The 18,814-nt window shown below is 51.1% G+C and overlaps 2 protein-coding genes and 1 pseudogene across 2 annotated transcripts; 2 read left to right on the top strand and 1 right to left on the bottom strand.

The window, feature by feature from the left end:
- The first annotated feature begins 164 nt into the window (after window positions 1–164).
- PCYOX1L (prenylcysteine oxidase 1 like) lies at window positions 165–9,527 on the top strand. The gene is made up of 6 exons (XM_016150346.2): window positions 165–316; window positions 4,046–4,252; window positions 5,684–5,858; window positions 7,544–7,755; window positions 7,995–8,135; window positions 8,612–9,527. Exons 1-6 carry the CDS (start codon window positions 229–231, stop codon window positions 9,265–9,267), a joined length of 1,479 nt encoding a protein of 492 aa, XP_016005832.1. The 5' UTR covers window positions 165–228; the 3' UTR covers window positions 9,268–9,527.
- Window positions 9,528–13,797: 4,270 nt separating this feature from the next.
- On the bottom strand, window positions 13,798–18,479 carry IL17B (interleukin 17B). Its single transcript, XM_016150312.2, has 3 exons — window positions 18,415–18,479; window positions 15,999–16,288; window positions 13,798–14,120 (listed from the first exon to the last, which is right to left on the bottom strand). Exons 1-3 carry the CDS (start codon window positions 18,433–18,435, stop codon window positions 13,889–13,891), a joined length of 543 nt encoding a protein of 180 aa, XP_016005798.2. The 5' UTR covers window positions 18,436–18,479; the 3' UTR covers window positions 13,798–13,888.
- Window positions 15,014–15,128, top strand: LOC118605765 (annotated as a pseudogene).
- Window positions 18,480–18,814: the final 335 nt, after the last annotated feature.

The raw sequence follows: 18,814 nt of genomic DNA, 5'->3' as shown, positions 1-18,814 counted from the left end.
TCATCCAGGAGGCGGGACAGGGAAGCTACCAATGACAGAGTCTGCCCGAAAAGAGATGCAGCTAATGAAGGCCTTGTGCTGGAGAAAGACGACTACTCGTCCAATGAGAGGCTGTGAGCAGCGAGGGTGGAAGGCGGACCGGCCAGTGGGGCTCCGGGGCGGGGCGGCGAGCCAGCGCCAACGCGCGAGCACCCGAACTCTGGCGTGCTGTCTGCGTCGCCGCCCGCCATGGCCCGCGCTGCCCGGCTCCTCGCCGCGCTAGCCGCGCTCCTCGCTGCCGCCGCTACAGGCGGAGACGCCCGGCCCAGCAAAATCGGTGCGGGAAGGACGGGGTGGGGTGCTGAGTTGGGGAATGCTGCGCGGGAAAAGGATTCTCAGCCGGCAGCAGCAGGGTGGGGGATGGGGAAGGCAGCTGAGCGAGGCTGGGGTCCTCTGGGGAGGAGGTGGGTGGAGAAGAGGCGAGGGACTGCGACTGGGCGAGGAAGGGGACCGCAGTAGGCAAGGCGCTGATGCAGAGGGTGGCATGGGCATGTGTCGAGGGCTTTCTGGGGCGGAAAAGAGTCTTGGGGCAAGACTGGCCACATATCTTGCCGAAAGATCCAGAAGCATTGAGCATCTGCCATGGACCTGACTTTTTGCCAGGTTCCCTGATGACGGAGAAGACAAGGTCTGGGCGATTGTCATTCACAAACGTTTATTGAAGGCCGTCTGGGAAGTAGGTGCTCCATAGTTCCTTTCCAGACAAGACTGCACAATACAAGGAAGTTAGTGCTAAGGCTGTAAGTACCCTGATATAGAGGAAGGGCGCTTCACCCCAGACTTTGATGGCTCTGGGAGGGTGTTGGAGGGCTTCCTGAAAGTAACGTCTAAGCCAGAACCTCAAGGAGAGTAGAAGACAGAACCCGTGGTAGGTCTGCTGGAGATAGATTTACTGAATTAGAGTGGGGAACTTTTAAAAGCGGTCTTTTTTTCTTTTTTTCAACATTTTATTTTGAAAATTTCAAATGTACACCAAAGTTGAAAGAATTATGCAATGATCATCTGTATACCCAACACCTGGATTCTGCCATTAACAAACTGCTGCTGTATTTACTTGCCCTATTACATACCTGTCATACGGCCATTAATCCATCTTATATTTTAATGGATTTCGAAATAAATTGCAGACAGGACGCTTTGCTAAACACTTCATTGTGCATATTATTGACTAGCATTCCATATATGCTTAGTTTTTTTCCTCTTAACAGTTGTCATTTTAACATGAGTTAAAGATTTTCGAGTCCCTCACATATCTAATTCCCATAGGCAGAGCTGCTGGGCTTCTCGTGTGGGTGAGTAGGCATTCCTACTCCACTGTCTGCCCTCTTGTGTAACCCTCTTAGCAGGGAGGGATGTCCCATGGGAGCACCACAGACTTAATAGAGTCAATGCAGTGCTAAGGCTTCTTGGTTTACAAAACCACAGCTCAGGCCCCAAAGGGTTAAGACATACTGAAGCATGCCAGAAATCAGTTTGGGATTGAGAGTTTAGAGTTTTCAGAGGAAAGAAGGCCAAAGTGATCGAAGAGGACCTCATGCAGAAGATAGATTTTGAGCCAGGCTCTAAAGGATGGGGAAGAGTTAGGCAGTGTCTGGAGGTGCTGGGTACTCCCTCATCTCTTGGGACTGGGAAACAGCTGGACATTTCCTGCTGCCCACTCAGGGCCTCCTCCCAGCACTACTGCTTCTGGCAGTGCAGAGCTTGCTGCCTGCCTCGCCCCCGGAGTCATCTAGAGCAGGACACTTGGCAATGCCAAGCTGCCCTATAGTTTCCTGTTTGTCCTCACGCCTCTGACAGGAGCCTCTGTCCACCCTTGGTGATGACTCTACCCACAGTGAGAATGAGGAGTTTCCTCTTAGAATGGCTTACCCCTCGGACTACTGCAGGATCAAGCCTGAACACCTGGGTGTGGCATTGGACCCCTTAAATGCCCCCATAGTTCCATGTGCTGCCCTGCTCATCCTCTTATTCTGTGTGTGTGTGGGGGGAGGGGGGAGGTTTCTGTCCATAGGCAAAGCCAAATGTCCTCCAGGATCCTGATCAAATGTTCCTTCCCCTGTGAAACCTGTGTTTCCACACCCTCAGGCAGGTAGAACTCATCGCTTCCTCTTCCAGAGTCCCTGTTGTTGTATTTAGTCACACATTGTCATGGCTGATTGTGCATGAGTCTGTCTGCCCACTCCCTGCCTGAGCTCAGGAGGGCATAGATCCTGTTTGATTCATCTCATGCACCAGCACATCGTATCATAGACCAGAAGAGTGAGTGTCAGTTCATGGGTGTCAAGTGAGCTGGTTCTCAAAGAGGTGAGGTCTTTTGCTTCCCTGTAGCCCTTGGGCAGCTTCCAGGCCTTGTGATAGCAGTTTTTCTTTTGTAAAATGGGTAATTTGGAGCTCTGTTGCAAATGGAGGCGAGGGGAGCACACTGGTTTAAAAAGGTTAATGACATTCTTGGAAGTGGCTTTGTGAACACTGAGATGGAGGAAGTTGTTTGTTTTTTCAAGTTGCAACAAAACTTAACGAACTCTCCTGCCTGCCAGGATCTGGAGACATAGTGATCTGCTCTCGGTCACTAACAGACCATTTGAATAGAATGTCCTAAAGACCAGGCTGAGGGTAAGGAGAGTGATGCGGAAATATGCAGGAGGGATGCCTGAGTCGTCTTTAGGTGGGTCAGGCAAGCTGAGCAATGACACATGAAGGCCATAGAAGTCAGCAAGGCAGAATGCAACAGTAATACCATAAGGGAGCAATGCATGCATGAGAGAGCAGAGTCACATGCTCCACACCAGAAGCAGTCGAGACAGACAAGAAGGTGGAGTATTGCAAGGGTGGAGCAGCGAATGGAATAAGTGGAGGCCAGATCATAAAGCACCTTATATTTTTGCCTTCTTGACAGGAGATAGTGGTCTTAGGGTCCAACATGGGTCCAGGAAGGACAAATCACACCAGATTTATCTTTTTTCTTTTTTTTTTTTTCTTTTTTTTTGGATAGGGTTACTAGTTTATCAGATGAGAGGAAGCTGTGTCTCAGATACATGGTAGACAAAAATGGTAGGTAGCATGGCAAGCAAATTCAGTAGCTTCAGACCTGCTTTACTGTCCTTTTACAGTCCTATTTGGTATTAGTGTCTACATTAATATCTGTCTGGACAGTGGTTCCGAGTAGCACCTCACAGCCCTGCCTAGTGAAATGTTTTTATCAGTGACTCGAATGAGAGTACTGATGGTGTATGAACCAAGTTTACAAATAACAGGAAGGTGGGAGGTGTAGGAAAGACAGTGGATGATAAGACCCAAAAACACTTCGACAAGCCGAAACTTACAACAAGAGTCCAAGCTGGAACAGAGTGCCTTATACGGCAATAATCAACCTGTCACAGTATGCATTCCAGTCTTGGCAAACACCGATGTAGAAATGATTTAAGTGTCAGGTGATAGGTTGGACTAGACCACGGGTTGGCTGACTTCTTCAGTAAAGGGTCAGAGAGTAAATATTTTAGACTTTGCTAGCTATACAGTCTGTTGCAACTACTCAACTCTGCCTCACATGAAAGCAGCCAGAGACAATAAGCTAAAGAAAGGGTTTGACTATATTTCAATAAAACTTTGTTTGCAAAGACGGGCATCTGCCTGGACTTGACCCAGAGACTGTAGTCTGCCAACCCTTGAATTAAGGAGTAGTTTCCAAATGCTGATCTACCTAACAGTACCTATCAATGACCAGGTTTTCATAGTGAAATAAAAATAGAGACAAGGTGTCTTTTTCTTTATAAAATGAGGGTAACAGTAAATGGCTGTTTTCAGATTGTCCTTTGTTCTTTATTAATAAAGACTAGTCTGCAGGGTTTTTGTTTGTTTGTTTGTTCGTTTGTTTGTTTTTGAGGTGTTATGAGTATGAAGGCAAGTGCCGGGGAACCCCTGGCGCAGGAGTTCATGAAGGTGTGACCTGCAGTCTCATGCCCATGCTCTGTCTCTCTCCTTGCCTGCCTCTCGGGCCTGCTGACAGCTGTGGTTGGGGCCGGAATCGGAGGCTCTGCCGTGACCCACTTCCTGCAGCAGCACTTCGGCCCCCGGGTGCAGATCGATGTGTTCGAGAAGGGGACAGTGGGTGGCCGTTTGGCCACCATCTCGGTCAACAAGCAGCACTACGAGAGTGGGGCCGCCTCCTTCCACTCCCTAAGCCTGCACATGCAGGACTTCGTCAAGCACCTGGGTGAGTGTGACCTCCTGAGGCTCCATCGTCCAGCCCCCAGGGCTGACAGCAGCCATCAGGCCCTTCCTAGATTGCCCCTGTGGTCAAGGCCGTAAGGTCATGCAGTCCAATCTCCTCATTTTACAGATAGAGCAGCTGAGACCAGAGAGGGGAAGAAACTTGCCCGAGGTTTCACAGTGAGTTAGTTGCAGAGCCGGGATTAGAACTCAAGTTTGACTTCCAGGCCAGTTTCTTTCCCTTTCAGTTTGCTACCTCGTAATAATCATAACTGTAATGCCTTTCGCATGCTATGTGCTTGCCAGTGTCCTAGCATCCTTGTAGGTGGTATGTAGACACGACTTCTAATCCTCCCTACCAGACTATGAGAGGCGGGTTATATCTCCTCCTGGGGAAATTGAGGCTCAGAAAATGTATACACCTCAGCTAAGGCCATGCAGCTAATAAGTGAGAGAGCTGGTATTCAACTCCAGCAGCATCTATCCAAACCGCGATTAACATACACTGTTTGACACAGAAATTCCACTTCTCAGAAGTGGTCCTGCAGGTATACTTGCACTTAGGCAAAGTGGCATACACACAAGGTTATTCATCACAGCATTGTTTGTAATAGCAAAAGGTTCAAAAGATCCTACCTGCCCACCTGCTGTGATCTGAGGTTAATAAATTATTGTGTAAGGACAGGCTATTCAGCAGCCAGATGAGGACGTCCCCTACACCCAGGTCTAGAACGATCTCCAAGACACAGCATGTCAGGTGCAGAGCAGTGTATAGTATGTGGAGGTGGGGAGAAGAATAACATAGAGATAGGCACATTTATGAGTGTTTCACAAAATATCTCTGAAGGATGCTGAAGGAAGGAACTTACTGCTTGCCCCCGGGTAAGGGAACTTAGTGGCTCAGGGATGGGAATGGTGACTTGGCACAGGGCCTGTAACCTCTAAGCCTCAGTTTCCACATCTTTGAGTGGAGATGCTAACACCTGTCCTGCCTCTTCCCAGACTGTGAGAGGATGGAGTGAGATACGGAAGTCTCAGTGCTCTAGAAGTTGTAGAGTGTAGGTGGTTTACAAGGAGTCATGATTCTTTCTTTCCACGTGGTCTTGGTGCCCAGCCCTCCCAGAGCGGCACTGCAGCTGTCTGCCCCTGGATATTCTGGGATGACATCTGAATTTCCCTCACTCTGCTAAGTGGATCCCTGTTGAAAAAAAAAAAAAATGTAAGCTGGTGCATTATTTTTATTTTTATCTCTATTGATTAGCCAGGCTAAATATTCCCCCGTGTGTTTGTTTACTATTTTTAAACAAGCAGCTCATATGAACAAACCAAAGTGTTCCTATTCCCTTTGATGGAGCCCTGAATTTCAGCTTCAGGCAGTAGGTCTCCTGGGGGGCCCTCCGAAGGGGACCTGAGGGCCTCCTCCATGTCTCCTCAGGGCTGAAACACCGGCGAGAGGTGGTGGGCAGGAGTGCCATCTTCGGTGGGGAGAATTTCGTGCTGGAGGAGACTGACTGGTACCTGCTGAACCTCTTCCGCCTCTGGTGGCACTATGGCATCAGCTTCCTGAGACTGCAGATGTGGGTGGAGGAGGTCATGGAGAAGTTCATGAGGTAGGGCTGGGCAGAGCTGTGGGGTTTCCAGAGGGACAGAGGAAAAGAGGTAGGGGAGGAACCGGCCTGACTGTAAATTGTTGAAAAGTAAGGGTACTTGTTGGGTGTGAGAACCCAGCACCATTTAGTCCAGGTTCCAATCAAGCCCCAAGCGCCAGGACTGTACTGGCTCGGCGAAGGCATGGGCTCCGGTGCTGTCACTCTGGCATCCTCTTTCCCTCCACTAAACTCAGCATGAGCTATAAACTCAGGCACCTAAGAGGACCTGGGATATGCAGCAGCCAGATGGGAGAGAAGGGGAGGGAATGGGGCGCCCTGATGGGCAAGGCCACATCAGAAAGGGTCAGCCAGTGCTCTGAGAGCCAACCGTAGCCTCGTGGGAATGCCAGCCTCGTGTGGCTAGATCTTCCCATTTTTCCAGAGTTATATGTGAAATCTCCCAGTTTTACATTGTATGCGACCAATTCATTTTATAAGCCTAGCGAAACACATCAGTAGGCCACATGCAGCGGGTGGGCCGCCCCTTTACAAACTGCTGTCCCCTAGTTTTCCCATCTAGAACAAACGCCTTTCTTCACACTTCTCTCCTCGTTGGTTCCCATTCCCCTTCCCTTTTCCAGGTGACGAAGACAGGTGGTCTGTTGCCACCGTGTCCACTTCTCACAGTCCACTCCCTTGCCAAGCTGGCACTGCCCCAAAGACGCTCCCGAAGATTCTTCCTGCTTCCTGGCCCAGATGCAGAGCCCTCACTGTCAGGCACTCGGCATGGCCTCCAGGCCTTCGTCCTGGCCTCTAGTGCTTTTCCACTCTTTCCACTTTCATAACTATGCTTTTTATGGCACTTCCTCCTTCTATCCTCCAGGTAGCCCCCAAAGGTTATATCCTTACCCCTGCTTCTCATACTTTTCTCTCTTGTCAATTGGACTCAAACCAACAATGCTGAGTTCTTCCTTTCATGAGCAGTGACCTCCACCTGTCAGCCTGTATCCCCTTAACTTCCAGACCCACATTCTAACTGCTTTCTGGACACCTCCATCTGGTGTCCCGCTGATAACCAAACTCAACATGTTTACACAGCATGCCCGGCAGAGGCAATATTTCAAAGGCCAGCGCATCCAAAAAATCCATGTGGTCGCAGGTGGTCACAGGCACATGAGATTGTGGGAGTTGTGGAGGAAGGGACAAGGCGTCAGTTCAGTGGGAGGCCTGTTGCACTGAGCCGTGGGAGAGGACAGGCTTGGCTAGCAGAGCGGGTGACCACATTGGCATGAAGCAGCTGCCATCAGGCCCAGTGCGGTCCTAGAATTCAGGGCAGAGCCGAAGCTGTCAGTGGGGTCAAGGCCTGCTGCCTGGCAGTCCCAGCTGGATGAGAAGAGGGCTGTGACCTCAGGCAGGGAGGAGCTCAGAGGGCTTTGTAACTGTCATTCAGTAGAGCCATAGTGTGAAGCCAGGTGCAGTGGGATTCCGGGCATTTGCCCTTCTCTCTGCGCTGTCCCTCTAGGTGGTGCAGGCCCACTTCAGCCAGCGAACAGGCTAAGGGGAGTGTAACCAGCCTCTTCTCCCCACCTCTACGTGGGGAGGAGAGTGGGTCCCTGCTGGGCTTCTCAGGCACAGCGGCCCAGTAGCGGGCGGTCAGCCCAAAGGTTTCTTTCTGCAAAAGGGCTCCAGTTCCGTGTGTCTCCCAGGATCTACAAGTACCAGGCCCACGGCTATGCCTTCTCCGGTGTGGAGGAGCTGCTGTACTCACTGGGGGAGTCCAGCTTCATCAACATGACCCAGCGCTCTGTGGCCGAGTCCCTGCTGCAGGTGGGGGTCACGCAGCGCTTTATCGATGACATCGTCTCCGCCGTCCTGCGGGCCAGCTATGGCCAGTCGGCAGCAATGCCCGCTTTTGCTGGTGAGCCTACGGCCCTCAGCCTGCCCACCTGCCCTTCCCTGGCCCACGGTGCCCAGAATGGGCTGGTCTCCCCATAACCTCACATTTACCCAGCTCAGTAAGGTTGCCTGAGCACTTTGTTGCCCGTGGTTGGGAGGGATCTTGGCCTGGAAGGGAGGCCCAGGTAGGAGGGGGTGGATTCTCTAGCTCCACTGCCCCGTGGTTCTGAGAACCCACCAGCCACACTCCGCTTTGCCCAGGGGCTATGGCGCTAGCCGGGGCCCAAGGCACCCTATGGTCCGTGGAGGGAGGCAACAAGCTGGTGTGTTCCGGTCTGCTAAAGCTCACCAAGGCCAACGTGATCCATGCCACAGTGACCTCTGTGACTCTGCAGCAGACAGGTAAATGGACAGAGCCGGGAGCATAGCCGCCCCATTCCTACACAGTGAACACTTCCCCTCTTCTGTCCCTAAACCACCCCCCCCATCCCGCCCCGCCCCCTCGTGATCTGCCTGGGAGGATTCCAAAAAACCAACGGGAAGCCCCACCATTGCCGAGTGACACCAGAGGGCACTGTTGTCCCAATTCAGAAATTAGAGCCAGAAAATAGCTCTGCATTCATCTAGCCCCATTTATTTGACCACTGAGAATTTTAAGCTAGTCAGCAGCAGAGGCAGAGCTGGACCTCAGGTCTCCTGACTCCCAGTTCAGTGCTTGCCCTGCCGTCACGCTGGCGTGGAAAGAGGGGGACCCACCATCTGGACAGCCCAGCTGCACCAAGGGCCTCATACCCTCAATGCTAGGCCCCAAATGGGAGATCAGAGTGTAGAAGCCAAGAAATAAGTCGGCTTTCGTGCTCTTTTCTCAATTCTTCTAGAAGGGAAACCCTTGTACCTGGTAGAGTATGAGAATGAGGTAGGCGTTGGCTCCGACTTCTATGACATAGTGGTCATCGCCGCCCCCCTGCACCTGGACAACAGCACCATCACCTTTGAAGGCTTCGACCCGCCCGTTGACGTCATCCAGGACTCTTACCAGCCCACTGTCATCTCCTTGGTCCACGGCTACCTCAACTCTTCCTACTTTGGTTTCCCCGACCCTAAGCTTTTTCCCTTCGCCAACATCCTTACCACAGATTTCCCCACCTTCTTCTGTGCCCTGGACAATATCTGTCCCGTCAACATCTCGGCCAGCTTTAGGCGGAAGCAGCCTCAGGACGCAGCCGTGTGGCGAGTCCAGTCCCCCAAGCCCCTCCTCCGGTCCCAGCTGAAGACCCTCTTCCGCTCCTATTATTCAGTGCAGACGGCGGAGTGGCAGGCCCACCCCGTCCACGGCTCCCGCACCACCCTCCCCAAATTTGCACTCCACGACCAGCTCTTCCACCTCAATGCCCTGGAGTGGGCGGCCAGCTCTGTGGAGGTGATGGCTGTCGCCGCCAAGAATGTCGCCCTACTGGCTTACAACCGCTGGTACCAGGACTTAGACAAGATAGACCAAAAGGATTTGATGCACAAGGTAAAGACTGAACTGTGAGGGCTCTGGGGTGAAGCTGGGACAGTCCATCCCCTGCTGAAGGGCGATCTCCACCACAGCGGCCAAGCCTCTGTCTGACCCCTCGTGTGTCAAGTGTCTTCTCCCAGGGTGGATCCAGGCGGCCTGCTCTCTGCCTCTCCTAAGGATTCTCAGAGTGGTTGTTTCTTTTTGAGGGAGGGTGTAAGAGAAGGGAAGGAAATTCAAGCCAGTGTATGTATTTTATTTATTTTTTTAAAAGAAATAAAAATCCATCTTCTCCAGCTGCTTCTGATTTGGTTTTCTAACTAGGAGACAAGATAACTCTGGGGGCGGGGAGGAATAGAAGACAGAGAACTCTGCATCTAACTTCTTTATTGTTTTTCACTGCCAACCGCCAAAATGTACCTGAGGCAACACCAACAATGAAACATGTAGCCAGATGGTTACAAATAACATAGAAGGGAAGATCTGAAAACTAAGACATAATAATAGCTCCTATTTACTTTGAGCTTGCTAGATGTGAGGTACCTAGTTAAGAACTTATTAAATACCATTCATGTCTCTCAACAGTACCACATGTTAGGGGAAATGACTGGTAGGATGGTTACCCCAGCAGAACTGTCAGTATAGCGCTGAGCTTCCTGGCAACCAGTAGGAAAAGGGAAAGCAGACCCTAGAAAGAGGAAAGCTTTGGCACCTGGAAGAACTGACCATTCTGTCTATTATGCAAGGATTGAGGAGTAATGTGATGATCTGTCTTGCATAGAGACAAGTTCCAAGGTGGTGGAAGGCAGTCATACCTCTCCCCCAGACATTTACCCCAGTGGAGTAAAGGAAGAAAAGGTGTTGGGATAGAGCTCTTTGGAGGTTAACCTGATTCAGATGCCCAAGTGCCAACCAGACCTGCTAAGTCTGGCCCAGGAGGACACACACTGCCAAATGACACTGATATTGTGACTATCCTTTGGGATGGCCCCAGAAGTAATTCAGCTAATTTCCCTCCTTTTGTAATGATGGAGATAAAAGTCCAAAGTGAGGAAGTAACTTGCCCACGGTTCATAGAATAGAGCCTAAATCTGGAGCTTCCCCCTAAAATTCATTGAATTGGGCATGGGGCACAATACCCCTCAAGTAGGAGGAGGCCCAAATTGGCTTCGAAGTCGTTACCATGCTACGGCTATGGTAATGGTGGTGAAAGAGAAGATGCCTTTAAAGAGCAAGATGCATGTAGCTGTTGGTTATTACAAGTATTATGACTGACACATCTGTAAGAATGCTTTTGGTTGATGTAGTAGAAAACCAAGCTCATACTGACTTCAGCAATGAAGGGGTTTTATTGGTTATCATAAAAGTCCAAGCACAGGGCACTGTGCAATACCAACGCCATTACTTCTCATAGTCAAGGATGACTGCAACAGCTCCCAGAGTGAGAGGGTCTGCTCCCACGACCCCTGAACCAAAGTCTGGGCTCTGGGCCAGTTGGGCCCCTGCTTAATGGATTCCTGTGGCCAAGTGAATGCCACATGTTGATTGGCTTAGGACACAGCTACTGGACCAAGGAGCAGAGGTGGTCTCCTCCAAGCTACAAGGTCAGAAAGGTGGAAAGGGTGTGTAGCAAGGCAGAATGTCAGCCACACACAGGATGGAGCTGTGCCCTCCCCCCTCCTCAAGTCCAGTGAAATCAACATGTAAAAGCATTTTTTCATGATCCGTATTTGAAATGAAGATACTACAGGCTGTCATGGTGTAACTGATGACCACTGGTATTGAGCCAGGGGACCAATGCCAATACCAAATTCGTCCCTGAAAACCACCCCTCCCCTGCATCCCTGAGGATATGCGTAGAAGAGGCAAATCGGGCAATTACGCTTGATCTTTAGTCCTTGGCCAGGGCTTCGGCTCCATGTCCCAGCCTGACTGCAGTGGAACTGGCCAGTTCTTCAAACTTCCTTTTATCTGGTAGACAGGCCCGAACAGCTCAGAACCAAACCAGGCCAAAATGCCTAGAGTGCCTGCTTTCCCAAGTCAAAACCTGAGAGCAGGATCTCACCACCTCCCCACCTACAAGGAAGGGCCACAGATTCTTGAAGGCAGGGGAAGGGAGCATGGGAACCAGTAGGAAGCCTTTGCCCCTGGGCCCACCCTAAACCTCTCAGGCCAGGACAGAAGCCCCCAGGGCCCACAGCCCTCTAGGAGAAGAGAGAGCACTTGCAAAGACAGAGCGCTATAATCTGCCAAACAAAACAGAAAAGGGCTACACTCATCCTCAGTAGTCCTGGGGGGAGTGTAGTACCCAGTGAGAACTCCTTGAAGAAACAACTCTAGAGCAGATGACTCGAGCAAGATTTCAGCACTTCGTGGGGAGGGGGCTGTGGAAGGTAGAGTTGGGGGTGGGTAATGGGAATGCCTTGTTCCTAATTCAACTTTGAAAAGGCAACGGAGGGAGTTTGGGGCAGATCTTAGGCTCCCCCTAGAGGCCTTTATGCATGAATGCATGCATGCCTTCACCAAGCCCTGAACCCCTATTTTGCACCTGGGACTGTGCTAGGTGCTGGGGATGCAGCAGTAAAGGAGACAAGTGAGGCTCCTACTCTTACCCAATGAGGGTTTCTCATCAGATAGTAGAAAACATAAAATATTTAAACTCAGACCAAAGGAGGTTAGGGGCACATTGTAGACCCAGTTCTCTGAAGGTCCTGAACTCTCTGCTGCCGCCTTTAAACCAGGAGGCTGAGAAGGGCCCGCTGCCAGCCCAAGCTCATGAGACCAAGCTCTGGAGTCGCAGAATGGTAAAACTACAAAAGACCCTGGAGAGCCCTGGTTTCACAGATGAGAAAACTAAAGCCCAGAAGGAGGAAAAGGCAACATCCATATAAAACTAATAAACTAACCAGCATTTATTGAGGATCTCTGCATGTCTAATGCTCTGGTAGGAATAGGACAGCCCAATCCTGGCCCAATCCTTATGTCCCTGGGCACCTGGGGTCTCCTCCCAGGACTAGAGCAACCCTCTCGCTGCTCGGATCTTCCCATGCCCTCACCCCACAAAAAGGCCTTGGAGGCCATGGGCCCTTCATGTGCAGCTGGAGTCTTAAGGCCTGGAGAGCAGGCTGCATGGCCCTCAGAGATAAGCAGCCCCCAGGGAAGAGAAGCGGCTGCTGAAGGCATCAGCTTGGGCTGGCACAAGAAGTTTATTTTCCATGTGTCTGGAACCAGGCCGAAGCTTCCTGGGGTAATTTTAACCAGTATCCACTCTAGAACAATACCAAAAAAGGTAAGTTACTTACCACCCCAGACAGACACATACCTAACCAGTGCCCTTTCATGAATTCGACCCTTAAAACATTCAGAGCTAAAGCTACTTTAAGTGTTGACGTTACAGCAGCCAAGTATTCCTCCACTGGCGGTTGCTGGCCGTCTTATTGAAATTAACTCTAAAGTGCCAGCTATTCTTACCCTCAGAAAACAGCCTGAGCCCCTCAGCTGTCCTGGGGGAGGGAAGGTATTTTTAGACCTAACAACAGCTGATTTAGGCTTTGTTGCAGGGGTTAGGGGGCAGGGGGAGGATCGAATTGCAAGAATTGCAAGGGGCCAATGGGGTGGAGCAGGGGGAGTTAGCATCCGGAGAGAAGGAGCCAGCAGGGGCTTTAAGGCAAGTCAGAGCGCGCATTGCCTTTTTCATCAGCGAAGTGTCTTGATGTAAGCCAGAGTTCTCAAAATGTGGTCCCCAGACCAGTAGCAGCCGCACCACCTGGGAGCCACTGTGTTGGAAATGCAAGTCTCAGCCCCCATATCAAATCTACTGAATCAGAGCCCCTGTGTTTGAGGCACAGCAATTTGTGTTCTAACAAGCCCTCTGGGTGATTCTGGTGCCAGCTAGAGTCTGAGAACCACTAATATCAGCAAATCATCTAACCCAATCTCCTTGTGGATAAGGCTGGACGAAAGAATGATCTATGATGATGCTTCTCAACTCTTGAGTGTTTGTTCAAACTCAGGGGTCTCCAGTTCATAAAAATGCATTTCCGTATGGAAATTTCAGGGGCTCGTTGGCACAGGTTAAAAACCCCTGTTCTTTGGCACCCTGGAGGCTCTTCTCTGGGTCTAAGGCTGACCTGCAGGGAATCTCGGAATTGAAAGAGACCTTATGGAGCACATAATCCATCCAGAGCAGGAATCTGCTCATATAATTAAGAGGCTCAGCCTTAGCTGGACCCTTACAGAGACTGGGAGCTCAAGCTTCCAAAGAGCTCATTTGCAATGGTCCTTGACTTAATGGCTTAGTCACTCCTATATAGGTTTATACTAACCAAGCTCCAATAACATGGCTGAAATAAGGCTATAAACCCAAATTAAAGGAACTATGTGACTGTTCTAAACGGTAGAAATGAATGCAGTATTTTTAAATAACCTATCTCAATGATGGAGAGATGTGAGTGATGAAAAATCGTCCTTTATACTGATCTGAAATCTACCTCCCAGGATCCTTCTATCCCCCACCCTGGTTTGGCTTTGAAGCCACAAGGATCAAACCCAAGGTCTTGCTTTGGGAAAGACAGTGTTTACTTTTCATTGGCCTTGCATGGCATGGGAGTGCAGGGAGGGCGGCCTATGGCTGCCCGCAGGCTCTAGGCCTGGTGATTCAGAAGATGCAGGTACAGCCCACTGCAATGGTCTCCATGACCACGCGCTGGCGGCAAGTCCCCGTGCGCGGAGACAGCGGGCAGAGGCGGCGGCGCACCGGCACCTGGCTGAACACAGGCACGCTCACCACGCTGCGGTCCTCCTGCATGGTGAAGGGGTTCACGCAGCCCAGACACAGGCATCGCGCTTCCGGCAGGTCTGCAGGGATGCGGCTGGGGTCGTGGTTGATGCTGCGGGAAGGCAGGAGAGAACAGGGGGCCAAGGTGGTGGGAAAGAGTAAATCGGCACCCACCCACCACACCCCTGCTTTTCCTAACCCGCTTTTCCTAACTCAGATTTTCATTCCCACTGCAAGACTGTGCTATGAGGGAGGAAGGGCAGTAATCAGGTCTGTTCCTAGTGAGAAAACTGGCAGGTCAGGTGCCCCAGGGTTATTCTGGTTCAAGGCCACCAGGAACCCAGTTTTCTTTCATCTAGCAAGATGCCCATCCTAGTACTAGATGGTGCTGTGGGGTTGCAAAGAAGCTACAGACCCTGTTTATAGTTGAGAAATAATATATGAGCACATTGATGCCTGATCCTCACTGGAAGAGGAATCAGGAAGCCTGGGTTCTATTCTGACTTAGTTTCTATTTATGCAACAAATATTTTTCACGCACCGCCATGTGAGTGAGTTGTCTTTGCTGTTAGGTGTCCACTGATGGACAACATAGACACATTTCCTCCTAGAGCTAAGAGTTAAGGACTTGTTTTTGACCTTTCCTTCACTGTGCCTCAGTTTTCTCGTCTGCTAAACGTGGGAGGTTAGTACTTGGATGGGAGACCACCTAGGACCTGCAGCGTCAGCATCACCTGGGAGCATGCTAGCAATGTGGAATCTCATCCCTCCCCTCAAATTCCTGAATCAGAACCTGCATTTTTATGAGATCGCCAAGAAAATCAAGGGCACTGTAGAGTGAGGAGCCCAGCTTTGGAGGATCTGTATGGACTCTTCCAATTGCCACATTCCAGATATGGTAGATACTAGTGACATGTGGCTATTTAAATTTATGGACATGGTTAGAACGACTGCTTTATACGCAGAAGATCCTGGGTTCGTGCCCCAGTGGAGCCACAGTCCATGGTCTATGGCCATGCCACCCTGAACAAGCCTGAGGTCTGTCTCAGAAGCTAAGCAGGGTCAGGCCTGGTTAGTACTTGGATGGGAGACCACCTAGGAAGACCAAGTGCTGTAAGCATAAATAATAATAATAATAATAACAATAATAATAATAATAAATAAAATAAATAATAAATAATAAATTTAAATTAATCAAAACTAGCTCCTTGGTTGTGCTAACCACATTTCAAGTGCTCAATGGCCACATGAGGCTAGTGGCTACCATGTTGAACTTGACATCATCACAGAAAACTCTACTGAACATGCTATTCTAGAATTTCAGGACATAAGTTGCATGGCTAGAAAATCTTTGGTGTGGGTTTGTGGGTGAAGAAATAAACTTCGGAGTTAGTTTATGTCTTCATTATTCATTGAACACACATGCCTGGGGCCCTTTCTTCATGCCAGGCTCTGTGCTAGGAATCAGAGCTACAGCTAAGGTAAGACATCGCCTGGAGGCTTCGATTAGGTGTGGCATGAGAATCCGTAGAGGATTCTGGTGCAGGCCTCAGGAGGGTCATAGTCTAGCATGAGATAGATGCGGACACAGCCAACTCCGTATTGCCTGAAAGTGCTGTAATTGACAGATGTATATGAGGCACCCTGAGCTGAAGAAAGTGACATTCAGGGAAGGCCTTGCAGGCACTTCATCAGGGACTTGGAGAACAATAACGGCAGTGCTCTACATGGTTATTTCATTTAATAACAAGCCTATCTATGAAGTAGGTACTACTAGCACCTCCATTTACAGTTGAGAAAACTGAGGCTCAGAGAAGTTAAGCAACTCGCCCAAAGTCACACAGCAGGTATGAAGCAGAGCCAGTATTCAAATGCAGACATTCAGGCCTCTGCATCCAAGATCTTAACTGCTACAATTATGGGGACAGCGGGCAAGGTATCCTCCACACCCCCACACACAGTTTGCCCACAGCTGCCCAAGCCAGCCTACCTGTAGCCCCAGGGCGACAGGCTCCTCTTGTTGGACAGCCACAGCTGCAGATTGACTTCACACTTCCTCCTTGCTGGCTCGGAGCTATTCCTCAACTGGGCCACCATCTCCCCAAGGTTCCTCTCATATTCCTCCATGCGAGCGTATGGCTTAGCCCGCGATACCAGGTCCAGCGGCACTTGATGAGGCCCAGGGGTCAGGGGCCCAGGCCTCCCTTGCCCCTTCCTCTTGCTTTTGGGATTCCTGGGCTGGCCCAGCCCCAGGAAGATGAAGATAGTGAGAAGAAACAGCTGGGGAGGAAGGCCACAGGTCAAAGGTGAGAGAGCCAGATCTCCCTCTGGGACAGGAAGGGAAAAAAGAAGAGGAAAGTCATGGGGACAACCCTCACCTGCCCTGCTCGGGCCTGGTCCCACCAGCCCAGGTACCACACAGGTACCAGTACTCGTATGCAACACACTTATCACTAAGTCCTGCCTATTGCACCTCTTAAAAATCCCCCACCCATCCTCTTCTCTCTACCTGCACCAGCATCCTCACTTCCCTAGGCAGCTCAACAGCCTCCTACCTAGTCTCCCCAAATGCTCCTGGCTTTCTCCAATCAATTCCCCACACCGGGGCTAAGAACATCTGCTGGAAATACAAATTCGATAATGCCATCTTTCTGTGGGCCTGAGCTCTCCCTCCTCACATCACTCCCGGCTTCCTCTCATACGAATACTTCAGCCTCTGACCGTTCAATCCCTTCCTCTCACCATGCTCCTTCCTGCCACAGGGACTTTGCACAGGCTGCCACCTGCAGAGCCCTGCCTCTCTTCACCTTCCAAACACCTCTCACCCCTCCAGCGTCACTTCCTCAGGCATGCTCTGGTGGACCTTAGTGGGCTCTAAACACCACATGTCTCTTGCGCGACTACAGTCTTACAGTTCGTATGTGAGATTTTTTATATGTCTGTCCTTTGCTAAGCACGAATTCCATGAAGGCAGGCGCTGCATCAGTTTCCACACATTGTCTTATCCCCTGTGTCTGAGTAAATGAGTGGCTGTCACCGTCCCTGCCTTCTGTAGCCTACAGTCTGGGAGAAAGAACAGATGGTGAACAAGAAAACAAGCGCCTAAATCTCACTAGAGACGAGTACAATGATGGGCCCCTGCAGCGCGTGATTAGAGAAAAACAGGGCCGCCACTCAGCCAGGTGGGAGTGGAGTTGCCCTGCAAAGCCTCTCTGGGGAGCAGGCATGTGGTGCATACAAGGTTTGAAGGATAAAAGGGAGGCAGATGCGGGCAGAGGGAGCCTAAACATCTTACAGGGAAGGAGAAGCGTGTGAGTGGAGGTTTGAGTTTGCTAAGAGCTTTGCTGAAAGGAGACAGTGAGGCTGAAATGGAGTGAGCAGAAGGAGGGGCGGGAGACGAAGTTGAAGAGATGGGCAGCTCTCTGCCAAGGATCCCTGTTGGATTCCATGACACCCGTGTTCCCCTCCTCCATTCCCGACCCCTCTGCTGTCCCCACCCCTCACCCACTCCTCACCCACTCACATCCACCCTCGCCTGCCGCCATCCAGAAGCAGAGCACCAGGAAAGCCTCTGGCTCACATGGGGGACCCAAGGGCTTGGCAGAACCTTGGCTTCTCAGGAAGCCGGGAGAGAAGGGCCAGAACTTGAATGGGGACCAGGGCTGGCCAGAAGCAGGGAACCTTCAGGGGGAGTTTCATCTCTTCATCGAATCCAGCCAGGCTCCTACCTGCCCTGTGTCCCTCACCCCGCCACCCACCCGCATGGAACGCCCCTGACTTATCCAGGCTACCCAGCATCTTGACCGTTGCAAACACGTTTCGGCATAGCCCCTCTTGGAAGAGCAATTTCCTGGCACAAAATCCATAACAGAGATTCAAGTCGCTAAATTCTTTCTCACTGGTCCTAGATTGCAGTGCAAAAAAATGTCTTCCTAACAATAGGCTGTCTCATCTCATTTGAGCTTCCCACTCAGTCTTCTTAAACTCTTGCTCTTCACTCAGAGAAACCCTGACTAGAATCAAAGTCCCCCTTCCCTTGTGTTACAGGTGGGAAACAGAGACACAGAAAGACTGGCCCAAGGTCACACCGTCTGGCTCTCAGGACCCGTGGACTCTTTGGAAAAAGCCTGATAACTGAGTTTGCCAGAATCTCCCCAGATGCCTTTGGCCTGTAAAGGCTTCCATGTACATGAGCCGAGCCCAGTTCAGGATCCTGAGCTACTGGCCATGGCCAAAGGATCTGAGACCAGTCTGTTTCTCTCTCGTCCTGGGGGAGAGGGCAGAGAGAGAACTTGCCTCTGCAGGTTCCAAGCCAAACAGAGGCAGCAATTAATCAATGGGAAAGAAGTAACAAAACATTCAGGCCCAAAGAGGGGGTGGGGGTAGGGTAGGGAAGCGCCACGTACCAGGTTGTACGGCCAGTCCATCCCGATGAGCCAGGCGGTGGGCCTGCAGCTGCCGCCCGCCTGGAACCCCAGATGCCTCCGCCAAGAGAATGGCAGCAACAGGATGGAGCGAAGCAATTATAGCTCATCAGGGGGCTGCTGGGGGTGGGTGGGCTCGTCATGGCTGGGAGCCTTGGGCCCCCAGCTGGCTGGGCCTGGCGCAGTGGCAGGCGGTGAGGGGAGTGGGGGCAGGCCAAGAGCCGGGCTGAGGTGCCCAGGGGCTGTTGACTGAGGGACAATGCCCTGTGTGTCTGGTGGGGCTCTGGCGGGTGGCACCTCCGCCTGTGGCCTGCGGCCTGCCAGCCAGCCAGCACCCACAGGACCAACTAAGACAATCAGCTTCGTTTGCTTTGGGGATGGC

The sequence above is a fragment of the Rousettus aegyptiacus genome, unplaced genomic scaffold (genome assembly GCF_014176215.1).
Source record: "Rousettus aegyptiacus isolate mRouAeg1 unplaced genomic scaffold, mRouAeg1.p scaffold_m13_p_7, whole genome shotgun sequence".
In the NCBI taxonomy this organism is placed as follows: Eukaryota; Metazoa; Chordata; class Mammalia; order Chiroptera; family Pteropodidae; genus Rousettus; species Rousettus aegyptiacus.
Note: the sequence above shows the minus strand (reverse complement) of the source record. Positions and strands in the feature narration are given on the sequence as shown.

Coding starts and splice junctions, on each gene's coding strand:
- IL17B (XM_016150312.2), bottom strand. CDS start 18,435: ATGGACTGGCCGTACAACCTG. Junction 16,289..18,414: donor TGGACTGGCCGTACAACCTG/GTACGTGGCGCT, acceptor CTTCCTCCCCAG/CTGTTTCTTCTCACTATCTT. Junction 14,121..15,998: donor CTGTCGCCCTGGGGCTACAG/GTAGGCTGGCTT, acceptor GCCTTCCCGCAG/CATCAACCACGACCCCAGCC.
- PCYOX1L (XM_016150346.2), top strand. CDS start 229: ATGGCCCGCGCTGCCCGGCTCCTCGCCGCGCTAGCCGCGCTCCTCGCT. Junction 7,756..7,994: donor AGCAATGCCCGCTTTTGCTG/GTGAGCCTACGG, acceptor CGCTTTGCCCAG/GGGCTATGGCGCTAGCCGGG. Junction 8,136..8,611: donor TGTGACTCTGCAGCAGACAG/GTAAATGGACAG, acceptor CAATTCTTCTAG/AAGGGAAACCCTTGTACCTG.